The sequence below is a fragment of the Myotis myotis genome, unplaced genomic scaffold, assembly GCF_014108235.1.
Source record: "Myotis myotis isolate mMyoMyo1 unplaced genomic scaffold, mMyoMyo1.p scaffold_m19_p_5, whole genome shotgun sequence".
Classification (NCBI taxonomy): domain Eukaryota; kingdom Metazoa; phylum Chordata; class Mammalia; order Chiroptera; family Vespertilionidae; genus Myotis; species Myotis myotis.
The window spans coordinates 16,633,873-16,650,057 of NW_023416357.1; the positions used below are offsets into that span (position 1 = coordinate 16,633,873).

General features: G+C 39.8%; 1 protein-coding gene across 1 annotated transcript in view; it reads right to left on the minus strand.

Annotated features, from left to right (window-relative positions):
- MARCHF11 (membrane associated ring-CH-type finger 11) overlaps positions 1–16,185 on the minus strand; it is a 96,056-nt gene that overhangs the window by 8,277 nt on the left and 71,594 nt on the right. The window contains exon 3 of the mRNA XM_036307798.1: positions 14,096–14,288. Coding sequence (XP_036163691.1) covers positions 14,096–14,288 — 193 coding nt within the window. The remainder of the gene's footprint in view (positions 1–14,095; positions 14,289–16,185) is intronic.

Sequence of the window (16,185 nt, forward strand, 5' to 3'; positions counted from 1 at the left end):
AGCTTGATGCAAACAGCACATTTGTGCTGCATCTTTAATGCTGATGACATCACTGACTGGGAGTAGAACAAGATGGCAAAGCCAAATTCCAATAAGAAGCGCAGTATTTTACTAACTGGCAGTGAAAGGGCTTGACATAAGTTGGAATTGCTCCTTGACCTGCCATCTTATTTCAGTGAATGACCAACCCCCAAGTCAAGTCAGCTGAAACCTGGGAGTCACCTAGACTCCTCTATCCTTTTGCATTAAATTATGCTAATTCTGTCTTCTTAGCAAATCTGAGATTAAAAAAACATCAATCAGAGAATCCCCTAAAAGAAGCTCTCTCCAACACTTACATGATGAAGTATTAAACATGCTTCAAGATCCAGACGCTCTCATCATTTTTTTTCTGATGCCCTCAAAATTAATTACTCCCTCCTGCCTGCTACCTCTCCACACAAGAAACGCCTACACTGTTTTACCTATTACCTACACTGGAACAATTTGCTTATATGCCTGTGAGCCTCATCAGCTGTGTGCTTCCTGAGGACAGGAACCCTAGTCCTACTTCAGTGTCTGGTACACAGTAGGAATTCAATAAATCTTTTTTTTTTTTAATCTTAATTTCTTTCTTTTTTTAATTAAATCTTTATTGTTCAGATTATTACATTTGTTCCTCTTTTCCCCCCCCATAACTCCCCTCCTCCCAGTTCCCGCCTCACCCTCCGCCCTCACTCCCCACCCACTGTCCTCATCCATAGGTGCACGATTTTTGTCCAGTCTCTTCCCGAATCTCCCACACCCCTTTCCCCCCCCAAGAATAGTCAGTCCATTCCCTTTCTATGTCCCTGATTCTATTATAATCAACAGTTCATTCTGTTCATCAGATTATTTATTCACTTGATTCTTAGATTCACTTGTTGATAGATGCATATTTGTTGTTCATAATTTGTATCTTTACCTTTTTCTTCCTCTTCCTCTTCTTAAAGGATACCTTTCAGCATTTCATATAATCCTGGTTTGGTGGTGATGAACTCCTTTAGCTTTTCCTTATCTGTGAAGCTCTTTATCTGACCTTCAACTCTGAATGATAGCTTTGCTGGATAAAGTAATCTTGGTTGTAGGTTCTTGGCATTCATCACTTTGAATATTTCTTGCCACTCCCTTCTGGCCTGCAAAGTTTCTGTTGAGAAATCAGCTGACAGTCGTATGGGTATTTCCTTGTAGGTAACTGAGTTTCTTTCTCTTGCTGTTTTTAAGATTCTCTCTTTATCTTTTGCTCTTGGCATTTTAATTATGATGTGTCTTGGTGTGGTCCTCTTTGGATTCCTTTTGTTTGGGGTTCTTCGCGCTTCTTGGACCTGTAAGTCCATTTCTTTCACCAGGTGGGGGAAGTTTTCTGTCATTATTTCTTCAAATAGGTTTTCAATATCTTTCTCTCTCTCATCTTCTGGCACCCCTATAATTCTGATGTTGGTATGCTTGAAGCTGTCCCAGAGGCTCCTTACACTATCCTCGCATTTTTGGATTCTTTTTTCATTTTGCTTTTCCAGTTGGGTGTTTTTTGCTTCCTCGCATTTCAAATCATTGACTTGATTCTTGCGCTCCTCTGGTCTGCTGTCGGGAGTCTGTATAATATTCGTTATTTCAGTCCGTGTATGCTTAATTTCTAGTTGGTTCCCCAATATAACATCGAGGGCCTCATTGGTTTTCTTGTAGATCTCATTAAGTTTATCGGCGGCTTCTAAACAGTTCTTGAGAGACCTTAAAAGTGTGGTTCTGAACTCTATATCTTCCATTGACAATTTTGTCCTGTTTCTTTGTCTCCGCATTTTGTTATGCTTCCTTGGTGCACCCCCTAGTGGTCTTTGTTCGCAGTCTTATAGTTAAACCTTGATTGTTGTAGCTAATACCAGGTAGGGTTTGACCTCCAGGCCAGGTGGCTATGAGAATCAGCTGTGTCAGCAGTGAGAGAACTTCTGTCCTCTAGGGAGGTGCTAATCTGGCGTTTGCCTGAGGCTATCCGGCAAATGCCTCTGTGCAGGGCTTGGGCTGGACGGGTCGCAGAGGATCAACAGGGTGGGCCGGAGAGAGCAGTTATGGCGGCTCTCAGTCCTGTCCCCAGGGGCTCTGCCTCTCTGAGTCCCAGCACCCGCTGCAAAGCTCGGAGAGAAAGCTGCACTCGCTCTGACCGAAGCCAGACAGTCCCGCTTCTCCCGTTTGAGTCTGGGTCCCTAAAGACTCGCCTGTATCTGGAGCTCAGAGTCTGCGACTCCCTCCCGATTGAAAACGCCAACCGCGCCCTCCACCGCCAGCCCGCTCCGCGCACTCCGCACCTCAGAATTTGACTTCAGCACTGTGCCTCCTCTGAGTGTCCGTATGCGTTTCTCTTTCCTCCTAGTTGTAGGACTTCCACTCAGCCAGCGTTCCTGTGGTTCTGGGTGATGTCCCTTCCGTCTTTTAGTTTCACTTTTGAAGTAGTTGTTCAAAGCAGCAAACTCCGGCATTAACCTATGCCGCCATCTTGGTTCTCCTCTCAATAAATCTTTACTCAGTGAGAGGAAATGAGAGACTAGCCATGATTGGAATTTAAAGGATAACAAAAATTAACTTAATTTAGTTGTGACTGCCATGAAAACAAAGAGAGATCACAAGTATTATTCTATGAAGCGTTAGAGTAACATCTTGATCTCAGGACAAACAGATGTACACTCCAAGACCAGAGGTGGAAAAGGCCCATATTTTATGACAGTGGACTTTGGGTCATTGGGAGAAGGTGATGATGATGATGGTGCATGTGTGTGTATATGTGTGTGTGTGTGTGTGTGTGTGTTTGTATACAGACAGAGAGAGAGAGAGAGAGAGAGAGAGAGAGAGAGAGAGTCTAACAGGGGTAGAAGAGCTATAAAATTCTCTACAAGGATTTGTTTTCAGTCCTAATAAATTATAGCAGCCACTCCCATAGTTTTGTTGGCCTGGTCATTAAGTGTTTGCCTGCATCAACCAATAATCAAGCCAAAGAGTTACAGAGTGATTGCAGCTAGGCCTAAAGCCTATAAGACAGGTATGGATTCCAGGCAAACAGGGAGAATAAAAATGATGCTGTCCATTCATCTGACCATTGCTTTTCTAAGAAGCCAACCTATCACTTAATTATTTTAATGATTTATTTATTCCTTAGTAGATAGGAGATTCCTGATCTTTTGATTACTAGCCCTGGAGCACTAACATACCATTGGTATATTTACAAAATATTCCTCAAAAGCTGCAAACTTTGTCATATGTTATAAAATACATGATGTTAACTTTTTTAAATATTAAAAGACTTCATTGGAGAGAAATGTTATATCACCGGAGTTTCCAACCAAACTTGCTTGGGGTCAAGAAAAACCTACACCTATAGATACAATTATTTCAAAAACAGAAATAAAGGAATAAGCTCAATACTTTTATCGATAAAAAAGATATCCTAGAGTTCTCATAAAACTGGGAGCGTGGAATAGATAATCAGTTTAATTTCAGTTGAATGCAGCTTCAATTCTGTCTTTCAATTCATGAACAGATGAAACACCTGCAGCAAAGAGGTAACATTATATATCAGAGGGATCAGAAGTGGACAAACACAGTTACTGAGTTTTAAAATTAGAAAAGGTGGGCTCTGGCTTCATTCGACCCCTTCATTGTGGGGCACGAAATCTCTAAGGACCAGAGAAACCATACGGTTTGACAAAGGGTCCATGGTTAGTTAGCGTCCAAGCCCAGAATCAGAGCCAGAACCTTGATGCCTGGTCCAGTGTGCTCACTCCCCATAACTCAGACCGCAGAAGCCATCTTTGGGCAAAGCCAGTCTTCACTGTCTCTCTCCAGCCCAAGGGATATTTTACCGACTATGAAGCAGTGTGAATCAAAATCCCTTTTCAATAAAACCAGACGTGGGGCTGTTAAGTTCTCCTCTGGCCTTTATCCTCTGGGGTACATTGCAGCATTTGGATAGGAGATGGGAGGATTACAGTGACCCTTGCAATTATAATAATAAATCTGTCTGCATGCCCAATGGAACAGTATGTGGTTAAAAAACTGATCAAAATCCATCTTGTGTGTTAATTAAAGCTTTTTGGATCAGTAATCTACTTTATATATCTCTATTTATTGCCCACACGCTAGTATATAGACCAAAGCCAGTTCTTAGAAGGATACTATTAATAGACTTTCCTCATGGGAAGTAGAAATAAACACAATGAATTTTTCCTACAATGGACAAACAATCTACTGCAAACTCACAGAGCACAGTTATTAATCTTCAGGGGAAAACTAGACATGTATTGGCTGTTTTATTTTTCAGGTGAGAATAATATCTTTAAAAATATAAATTGAAATATCTAATTAAAACCTGCTTATCTTTGTGACCTATAATAGGCTGTTTCATTTCTTGTGGCCTTGTTTTTCATTTCTCTTACATCATATAGGCTGTGTGTAAAAATTCCAAACAGAAGCTACTATCTAACCATAAGTAACATTTCTAACTCTTCCATTTCATTCACAACAGTCAGGTTTGTATAACTGCAAATATTGATAAAATTTTAACCTGAATACAAAAATGCTCAGACCTCTGGTTTCCTTAATATTTTATTCTGTGATCTAGCAACAGAATGTTTAAAATTCTCATAAACACTCTCTGGAAGATAGTGGAGTCACAGACAAAGTCAAGTTGCACATGCACATATATGTGCACACCTGCACACAGAGTGAGGTCACTAGAGCTGTTGTCTCCTGACCTCTCAGCTGCTCTCCATAATCACGGAGGGTGTGTCCCTGATTCTTGGATGTCCTCGGCTTCCTAGACCCACACACTTCAGGTCCCTGTAGATGATAGCCACAACCTGGTGTGCCTAACCCTTCCCTCTGCTGTTCCTCCCTCACTCCAGCCTGGAGTTTTCCCTTCTAGAACCCATCCCAAGTGCAAGCTCTGAAACTACCACCATTGCTGACAACCACCACCTCCGATGCCTCTCACTCACTCACTTTCTTAATTTCAATGTATCCTGTCGCACCTCCTGAAGAGTCTGGGCCCCTGGACTGTGTAGTCTCTCCCCGCTCTCCCAGCCTCTGTCTGGGCTGCGGCTCCTTCCCAGCAGCTGAGAAAGCACATCCCATCCCGTCATCACACTCCCACCACTGGAGGTGAAAGGCAAGGCTGATCCTGCTGCTGTCTTCTAGCAACTGCATGCAAAACCCCATCATAGCCCAATGTCACCATTTCACGCTCTTCACTTATTCTTCACCCCATTGGGTAAAAAAGCACAGCCACATAGCCCTGTAGACTGGGACCACCCCTGCTCTCACCTCAGGCGGGCACTCAATTATGCCCAACAAAGTCTCTTAGCTCAGCTTCCTCCCCCAAAGCTCATGAGGCTCCCCTCAGACTACTCATTGACAACACATGAATGGATATGTCTGTCTTCCAATGAAACTTTATTTATGAGCACTAAATTTTATATTTGATGTAATTTTCATATGTCATAAAATAAAACAAAATTCTTCTTTTGATATTTGTCAACCATTTCAATATGTAAAACCCATTCTTAGATCATGGGCTGTACAAGAACATCCCTCTGCTATTTACATCTCTATCCTGCACTCCAGGCTTTGGACACAATAAATGGCCAGTAGATGACTGACACCTCTTTGGCTAGGCTGCCCAAATTGAGAGAGATGGCTCAAAGAGTCACACCGTGTCCTAGAGGAAATGGAAGGCAACAATAACAACATATTTGGTCAGCTATGCTGCTGATTACGCTGATATTTCTCCAAAAGAACTTGAACTTTACGAGGTCAAATGAAAGAAAGGTATTGGGTTGGGTTTTCTCTTCAGAGGAGGCCTAAAATGTTCATTAGCTTTAAGAGACCATGAAGGGCAAGTAACAAAACAAATTCCTTGTTTCCTGGGGTTTTAAAAGCAGCAATATCACCATAACCAACATGATAATAATCTTTAGAAAAATTGGTAAACATCAATATGACTAAGACATACAAAAGCCTATAATTTGTACCTCCAGAGCAAAGAGATAATAATAGCCTACATCTCAAAACATATAAAGAATACACATTTGTTTCCTCTCTAAAAATTTTGAATTACAAGCAGCCACTCTGCCTCTCCCTCCAAAGGGCCTGATCAGGATGTGCTCAGAAACTAGAAACCTAAAGGACCCAAGGCTGGGGCTGGTGTTGAAGAATAGACATCTGCTTGACTTGCGTCAGAATCTTTGTATAAATGAAGTTGCGGCATTTCCTGGGACAAAAAGCTCGCTAAGATATTCTGAAATTGAGAAATAATGACCTGTGCTTATAAAAGAATTCTAAGAAGTCGTTCCAAAGAAGCTAGCAGAACATGCAACTCTGGGAACAGTCATGGCTGCGGGGTGACAGGCCCCTTCCTTTCAGCACGGCCAACCTCACAACCCAGTCCTCAGCCTGGGACGAACTTTGAAGGGAAGCCCAGAGGGGCTCTGGGCCAGAGTGGAAGGTTTGTGTCCACCCTGCACTAACTGGCAGCTGTGCAAAGGTCTCCTAAGTAGCCAAATTGTAGCACTGCATGAATGTAGGTCCCTGATCAAATTATAGATCAGGAAATGGAATCATTTCCTGGAGCAAAGGTGGCTGGTAGTCTTCTTGTGTCAAGAGGAAAATTATGATATGAAGATTCAACGAGGAAATACTGGGTGAATCAACTTTCCTAGTTATTTTGCCGAACACTGTTTGAGTTTGTGTGTTTTTCACACCCCTATGATGCATGCAGACCTACCCACATTAGTGCTTCCCCTGAACTCAGAATGAGACAAGGGCAACACCTTCTGCAATGCATTTTCCTGCGCTGTAATGCAAAGTGCCAACCTCCACTTAGGCAGCTTTCCACATCGCCCTCTGTGGCTGAATGCTGACCTGTTGACATGCAAAGCCGCTTTCCTAAGTGAGCTCAGTGCTCAGATCCCAGGCTTGGTGGTGATGGTGGTGGTTATGGGGGTAGGAGCGGGTGGAGTATGATGAAAGGTTGGATCTGGGCTTCCAATATTTTGTGCTTTTAAAATATCAACTGAACACAGATTGGAAGCCTTAGCATCAAACTGGCTGGCAATTTTGAATGGGGTGGGGCAGGTGTGGGGTGTAGGCAGCTGACAGCTATTATCTCTACTCCCCACAGGGAAAGTATTTTCACTGTGGAGATGGCCCGTGTCCAGTCACACTGGATTCTGTGGTCCTGGCTCTCCTTAGGGAAGGTGAGGACATCCACAAACACCTCTGTGCAGGACAGCGCTGGAGCGGGCCCTAAAAAATGCCGCCAACATATATGTTCCCCTGGTAATCTTACATTTTCGCTTGGAATATTTAATAATTTTATAGATATCGTTTTACATTTATCTGTAAGTATTTGGCAACTTAAAAAAATGCGCTCTCTCTACAATGACCCAGGAGTGGACATTTTGCAGACCTGGCCCACCATTGCCCTTTGAAGCGCATTCATCTATGCGGTTGCCGACTCTGTGTGGTGGCTACGCAGGAACTGGATGCTCTCCTGTGCTCTCCAGCCAACTCACTTTTTTTCTGCTCTAAATTACGGCATTTCCATTCCAATGCTAATCTCTTTCTAACTCTTTCAGTAAATGTGTTTTCATCTAAAATACTTTAGAAAATATTGTCAGGTTCTGAATCATGCTGAGTGAGAAGTACCAGAGACCCTGGAAAATTTTAAACAGGAGGGAGTCTAGAAGTCATATTTTGCTTGGAATGCACTAGGATTTTTTTCTTTAGTTGATTTACTTTCTTAATTATGCTTTACTTAAGCTAATTGATTTGTGCTTGTTGAAAGTGAGCCACAGGAAGGAAGATGACCTGAAAGCGCCATTTCAGGAGGAAACGACCTGGCATTAGACAGGCAGACAACTGGTCACCCTCAATGGCAAGAACTCATTTGTGGTAACGGAGACTTTGATTATCCTAAAATTATTTGTCACACTTCTTCATCTTTCCTCATACACTATCAAAGAATTAGAAAATGTACATTTTAAATTTCATGTCCATAAAATGTTAAATAAGGTGTTCCTTTTAGCTGCTTTGCCTGGAGAAAAAAAAAATGAGCGAAGTGGAGCAATATCAAAGGCAAGAGAGAAACATTAACTTGGCTTTTAAAAATGTAAACACATGTCTGATATCATCAGTCTAAAACCATAGGAATATGTTGTGTTTATTTATTGTCCTGAAGTTCTATAATGAAATGTGAATAAAAGTTACCGACTGGGAACTCTAAATAGTTTTCCTGTGTGTACAAGTTTCCAAGTTGCTTTAGCTAGATATATTACCAACTATGAAGAACAGATTTTCAACAGGGCTACAATAATAGTGATAAAATTTACATGGATTTTTAAAAATGTATTTAGATTCACAATACAGTAAAATAAAACTTTATTTCAGAGAGTATGGAATTTCTGCAGAGGAGCATTTTTGTCAGTATTGACTGTGATTGGTCCAGCAAGGAGAGGAGATTTTAATCAGATCCTCACTCTGGTACATCTCGGGCTATTTTTTTAAATTCCCTAATCTCTACAGCTTTCCAATGCAAGACAGCATAAACAATCATAATATACTTTATTTCAGTACTTTAAGAGAGCCCTGAGAAATAGTTGTGGTTCCTGATGGGAAAAGTATGTGTGTGTGTGTGTGTGTGTGTGTGTGTGTGTGTGTGTCCTCCATTCTGCATGCTCGTGCTTTAATTTGAGAAATAGAAACATACAGAAAACAAGCAATAACAGAACCAGTACGTTAGCCATAGAGCCAAGTGACAGAGAGAAGCAATTTTTCTTAAAGCAATTTCAGGAATCACTTTCTACAAGAATAAAAAAAGGGACAGATTGAAGCGTGAAATCCCCTCAGTGTTAACAGTATAATAGAAGAAACTGGACAGGAGCTCCTAAGAGCCCGGGGGAAGGCAGGGTTTGTGAGAGGTGGTGATCTCTGACTTCGATCACCCCAGCTGGATTTCATTTTTCAGAAAGAATAAGTGGCGTGTTAACAACACAGATCATCGGTCTGTGTCCCTGCACTGATATCACGACCCTGGCATCGGAAGACACCAGGCAGGACGACCTGCATATTCACACGGCCCTGTGTGACCACTGTTATTTTCGTAGATAAAACTTCCCCAGAGACTGAAATAGTCACAGAATGAATTAAGAAAACCACTCTAATGGTGTTAAATATAGTTGCAACTACCAATGGCAATGTCAAAAAGTGACATGGAGGCTTGTCAATGTATGGGAAAACCGGAACTCCCGTATATTGGGGGTGGGGAGATATAAACCGGTAAAGCCTTTTTAGGGTGCAAAATGTTAACATGTGCATATTACTCAAACCAGACTTTCCACTCCTTAGAATCTGGCCTACAGAAATACATAAGAGGATGTCCTTTGCAGCATTGTTCATAAAGGCAAAAATATCCATCAACAGAAGAAGAAAGTTCAAGTAAATCCTATACATCCGTTCTATTGAGAAAAGAGCTCGAGATCATATTGTTGAATGAACACGACTATTTGTTTAACCGTATGAATAGTTTTGATCCTGCTTATGTGAAAAATATGCATGTTAACCTAATGAAAAAGAGCTGGAGGATATGCATCTAGATGTTTGAGTGGGGATGTTTCTTCAAATCGAGTGATGTAACAGAGCAGTGTGAGTAAAAGGGTCCGTCTTAAACTCTATATATTTCAGAATGATAAATACAAAGGTGTCTCTTAATTTGAATCTATATATATTTACATGGACAATTAAGAAAAATTTTAGAAGAACAAAAGTAATCCAAGTTTTTAATTTTATAATCATAATTAATTCGTTCCTTCTCTTAGTATCTCAGGGAAGATTTTCCAGACATGGACTTGGCACCACACTGTGGTGTTGATGATTAGGTATAAGCACTGTTATATCTATTTCAGGAATCTCACTAACATAATGGCGTTTCAGTTTTAGTTCGTTGCTTCTACAAGAAACTGAACTGACCTCTACGCTACCAGACACTAAGTGACTTAGTTACTGCCCTCCCTCTTCAGATGCAAGTGAGTCAAATGACTCCCTGTCCTTATGGCCATCCCTTAGTCCCTCAATCTTTGAGTCATTGAGAAGCACATTCCTCTGTGGCCCAAACTTGCTTTGAATCACAGGACCAATGGAAGTGAGAGCCTTCAATTTCCTCTATGTGCGAAGTGCGGAGTAAAGAACCAGATGCTGTATGTACCCAGTGCCATCTGCCAAGCATTTGCTCTTCGTTTCTGAGTTTGCTAACCTTCCTTTGTCCACTGTGCAAATCTTCTTAGGAGGGAGTCTGTTTTGCTTATTGCTTCTCCCTAAATTACTAGCCCTGGGCTACCACATTTGGGTGGTTTCAATCCTTTAGATTAGTTTTCCTGGTGCACAATGATAGTCTGACTGCCATCTATTTAAATATTTAAAAGAGCTCCCTAAATATAATATAAAGTGTTCTCTCTTTATACCTCCATTTCCGTAAGACATGTCTCCCTCTTATGGCTCTCCATCTACCTCTTCACCACCACCATCTCACCGTTAGTCCCCTTCCTTCTCTTAATCCTCTTGAACTCATTTTCACTGTAGGAAACACAACCTATTTATATGGACATGGTGCAGCTTCTTAATCAAATTTTTATGCATATACCATTCCATTACCTAGACATCTGTCCAATATGGTAACCACTACCACATTTGGCTATTTAAATTAAATTTAAATAACATTAAGTTTAAGATTCAATTTCTCATTCTCACTAACCACATTTCAAGTGCTTAATAATCAAATGTAGCCCGTGTCTATGGTACTGGACAGCACAGATATACAATGTTTTCATCACTGCAAAATGTTCCATCCATCAGACAATCCTGGTTTAGGTATTTCAACTCTAATAGTACCCAGACCCTTGGGAGCATTCAAAAATTTAACAGCAAATAGAAACTGGGTCTCAGGAAAGCAGGAAACGTATTAATAATGAATGAAAGCAACAACAAATTCACTGTGTCTGGAAATAAGTAAGTAAATTTCCCACGTAAATAAATTTTCTACAAATGTTTACATTTCTATTTAATAATCCAATAAGACTCTCTTCCTAAACATGACATACACTGGCTGGATTATAACAATTTTTTTATTGTGGAATTATCTGTAGATTTTCAGAATTATTATTGAAAAAGAACATTTATGAAGCTGCCAACCTGCTCTTCTCATTTAGGTATAAACAAATCTGAAAAGCTTGGATGAATAGGAATGTAGGAATGTTTTCAACTACTTTAAAGCCCTCTGAATGGCAAGGCAGTCTTACAGCCTCCAACAGTGACAAGGGGCCATCTCCCCATTTGCCAAGTATCTACTTATCCGTCAGCCTACTTGGCTCTCACTTCCCCATGAAATCTGCCTGAACCCATTCACTCCCTACACACAACACCCCAGCGTTAATCTCTCCCAGCTTTGTCCAACCACCATCTCCTGTGCATACTTGCCTACTGTGCACAACTCACTGCGTTCTGGTTACCTACTTACACGTCTGTCTGTCCTGCCTATGGGCTAGAAGCTCCTTGTTGGCAGGAAAGTTACTGACTCTTATTTTTATTCTCAGCTTCTAGCATGATGTCTGGCACATAGAAAGCTCTCAATATATACTTATTAAATTGAGCTGAGCAAATTGGGCTCAGAGCTGTAAACCTGCTTTTCACTCAACTCTGACTCCAAGTCTTGCTGTCAGGAGTATTTGAGGTATAATCAATATAATCTACTTTGTCACTTTCTACACTTAATTAGAAGACATCTGAATTAATTTGAAATGTTAGCTATGATCTATTTGGCTATTGTTAGCCTCCCTGTATTTGTTTTCTTTACTAAATAATATTTCCAAGTAAAATCAAGAATGTTGTTCAATCTGAGTTCTTTAATATTTTTTGAAATACACAAATAAATAATTGACTAATGGCACTTATATCTGCTGAAACAAAATACAACAGTATTGTCAATATTTAAAATTTATATAAAAATTCACTCTCCAGAGTGTCTCCAGGACACTGTCCATTGGTTTTTGTTCCTAAGAAATTTGACTTTATAAAATGGGAAACACCCATATATCGAAACAGAATCCCAAATATGTCATATATTACTGAAAGATCAATTAGTTGATATGTATGTGGTTTTTAAAGCAGAATTCTAATATTCTTGATTAAAAGTCTGGCATTAGCAATCAAAATTTGAGGACTAGTATACCAAATGCAAGCTGTGAAATTTAGGACAATAATTTCCTGACCAGGAAGCACATGGCCCTTTTTAGTTAATATCAAGAAAATCAACTGGAATTCTTTTTCCCCTCCAGGTTAGATTGGGAGCCTAGTGGTTCCTTTGTTTTATACCTCTCCTTTGAATATTAATGGCACACCACATTTTACAACATTTATGCGGAAACACAGAAGAAACACTATCTCTGAATTTGTTGAGGGAGTTGTAGAATAATTTTGTAATTCTCTGTATTTAGAGCACTACCCTAGAGATTACATTTGTATAGAGATTTAGCATTTCCAAAAGCATGCATAGGCATTATCACGCTTAATGCAAACTGTTCATATACATGATTAGCTCAATTATTCAGGCAACATCTGTTTAGATTACGTATTATTCATGACATTTCCCTGCCTTCTTTTTTTCCTTTCTGGACTGAAATTTGATCATTTTCTTTCTTATTAGCTTTGTACTAGTGACAAAGGAGAAAAATAAGATAAGGAGAGGGAATTCATGTTGATCATATTTTAAAATTTATAGTTTTTTTTAGAAAAAAATGACTTAGAATATAAAACTGCGGCTAAATTAAGGCTCTGGTGAGTAGAGGCCTTCATTTAAGTTATTCAAATTATTTCAATGTTTGTGACTTACTCAAATGCCCTTAATTTACAACTTGCAATTAATAATATTATGTATTAGTCATTATTTCCCTTATTTAGGCCTGTGAGCTAGGGATGATTACTCCCATTTTTGTAGGTGAGAAAACAAGGATATGGACAAAGTTGATGTGTCCAAGCAGAGGCCAGGATTAGAGGCCTCATGATCTGATCCAAGCTGAGCATCCATTCCCTGAAAGCAGCATGTATGAGAAGGCATGGGAGGCTCCTAAGACACAGATGGGCCTGAAGTTTCTGATTTGGCAGGTCTAGGGTGGGGCCTGAGAGTATGCAGATACTGCTACTGCTGGTGCTCCTCCGACCACACTTTGAGAACCACTGTTTTAAAAACCATAGCTGCCCACCTCAGCTCTTTCCACATCCCACTAAACTGTAAACCACATCAGAGCAGGGAAAGTCTCCTTGATACGGTGTTGCTCCTCCACATCCCTGCCCCACATTGTCGACTGGTCGCCATCAAGGTGCCTGGGGCACCTCATATACCACATAAACACTGTATGTATGAGTCTGCTCTCATTTCTCAGGGAAACAACAGATCAGTCAAGTGTAGGATCTGTTTAAGCTAAAATGTTTGATCCTTTTTCTCTTTTAAGTCATTAAGTTTAATAAATGAAACAAAGAGGCGCAGGACAGCAAAGAAAACTGCCCCTAAGTCCCTGCCTTCGGGGAACCTGAGTCCCTGCCCCTGGGGGAATCTGAGTCGCCATGCCATGATGTGAGACCTCCAGGCGTGGGTCCTGTCCCCAAATGCAAACCATCACCACTAGCATCCATCAGTGCTACCCCAGCTTTGTGAAGGGTGACTGATTTGCTCTTACTCCCGAGAAATAAACGACTGTCCTTCTATCGCCCATCCTAAAAAATTTGACTCCTCCTTCCTTTACGTTGCAAAATATGTCACTTAAAATGGGCATTTTCCTGTTCACTTTTTTAAACTACTTAGGAATGTCAATGCTATGCTTTTAGAGAAAAGTGGCCAGGTTGTGACGCCCCAGATAGTCATTAGTTCACTGGAGAACCAAGATCCTGCAAACCACAACATTCTATATCACATCCGACTGGCGCAAATATAACAGCTGCAAGAAATGGATTACTGACAGTTTGTTAACGTGTAACGTCTTGGTCTTACCTATGCACACTAGATCCATAAAACCATACATTCCATAGCAGATTTGAAAAAGGATGTCCTTCCTCTGCCACACTGCATAGGGGCTGAAGGCGGACCAGAGGAGCCAGGTGACACTCGCTATTAAGAACAGGGATCCTAGGATTACAGCAATCATCTGAACTTTCTCAACCAGTGTTATAGAAATGCTTTGCCACTAAAAGAAAAACAGAGGCATGTAAGAAAAAAGGTGCTGTGTATAATTTGAAAAGAAGAAAAAAAAACCCAAAACAGTTTCAGTCCCATGTTTCTCTTTATAATGTTAGACCCTTTTCAATCTGATCGGCCCCCAAATGAATTTTTCCATTTCATCCAGGCTGTACAAAATAGAGAAGGAGATAAATATTAATGAGCTGCCTTAACTTCATTATTTCCAGTAATTCACCATTCTGTAAGTTTAATCTCGTTTTAGTCCAGATAACAGCACTGAGAGCGAATGGCTGAGGAATATTTAGTACCTGGGAATTACATTACCATCTTTCATGCATGCAGAGAATTAAAAACTCTGAAGGAACACGGGGAGGACACCTCGGTTTGGAAGTCTGTTTTATACTTATCATTTTGGCTACTGCAAAAAAAGGAATTTCTTGTTTTGTGAGGAAATGTAAAAAACAGATAATTAGGCGATATAGCAGCAAAAGCTGCAAAAGCTGTTTAAGGTAAAATACTAGAATAATTATAAGGGAACTATAAAATGTTATATTATCTGTTATTCTTAAATTTCATATACTCAGATATTATTGACTTTTAATTATAGGTTAATCCATGAGGCCATTTTTGTCAAGATTTAGAATTTGTACACAAATGGAGCATCTTTGAAACTCACAAACTGTATAACGCTTACACTACTCAATGGGAAGGTAATTTGAGAGAATTTACAGTACAAATGATCAAAAATTTTCAAGGGTGTTATCGACTTGAGGTAATTAAATAGTCATGTTCTCACTTTTGTGTAATTGAGACAGAAACAAAACTAAAGTTGCTATCATGGTTTGCCAGTAAACAGTGAAATGAAACCTGTAGAATCAAAAGAGCTCTGGCTGTTGCAATGTATGGTGTGTCAGAGGAATTCCCGAACAGTTTAAATACCTTTAAAACCAAAGGCGCTTAAGCAACTGGGTGAATCTGGTATTTTCTTAACCCCTTTACTTACCTGAAGTCTGAATATGTGCATCCCCAAATGGCAAGTCTACCCACAACTTCCCTCTCTCCCTCCCACTGTCTCACTGTCTCTTCCACCATAAAAAATTTACATATAATATTTAAGTATGCATTTGACCATGCATATTCATGGATACTCTTAAATTCTACATGTATGAAAGATTAAATATCAAAATGCATTAGAAATATTTCATTTCCTGAAGTCATTTATTTTTGTCCTTTAAAAAACAGAACCAATTGACAAAGTTTGGTGGAAATTCTATAAGAAAGAGATTTCTAATCATCTTAAGACAAAGATTCATTTATTGAAAAGTGGTTCTTGCTTTTCACAATTCTGGATGAATAATAATTAACCTGGATCAACATTATTTTATCGTTACCAATCAACCAATGTTGTATTTCAAGCATGTATTTGAAGTCAGCTTTTCACTCACTTCCTGACATAATTTTAAACACATTAATTTCAAACTGCTGGGCATTTGAATTTTAAACCATTTTGAATTTGGTTTCACCAAACAAGTGTGAAATGTCAATATCTGCTGCTTTTGTTTAGTTTTGACGCTCACTAAAATTTGCATTGAGTACAATCCAAATGGTGAGCAATATAGAAAACTACTTCTAACTTGCACCCATCCTAGATGGGCACTCCCCTATCTGTATGTATTAGGTCACCCTCTACCAATTAAGCACATCAGATAGATGAAAACAAAGCATATGTTTAAATCCACGAGGCAAAGGTGTTTGCCAGTAATCCTTTATGTTACAGATTCATTACATAATTTTAGTGGAGTTAAACTTAGACAGCTCAATATTGTATGGTTAATTATATTTAGCTTCAATTAGGCTTGCTAATTAATTGACCCAAGACTGCTTGCATGCCAATTCAGTAACGA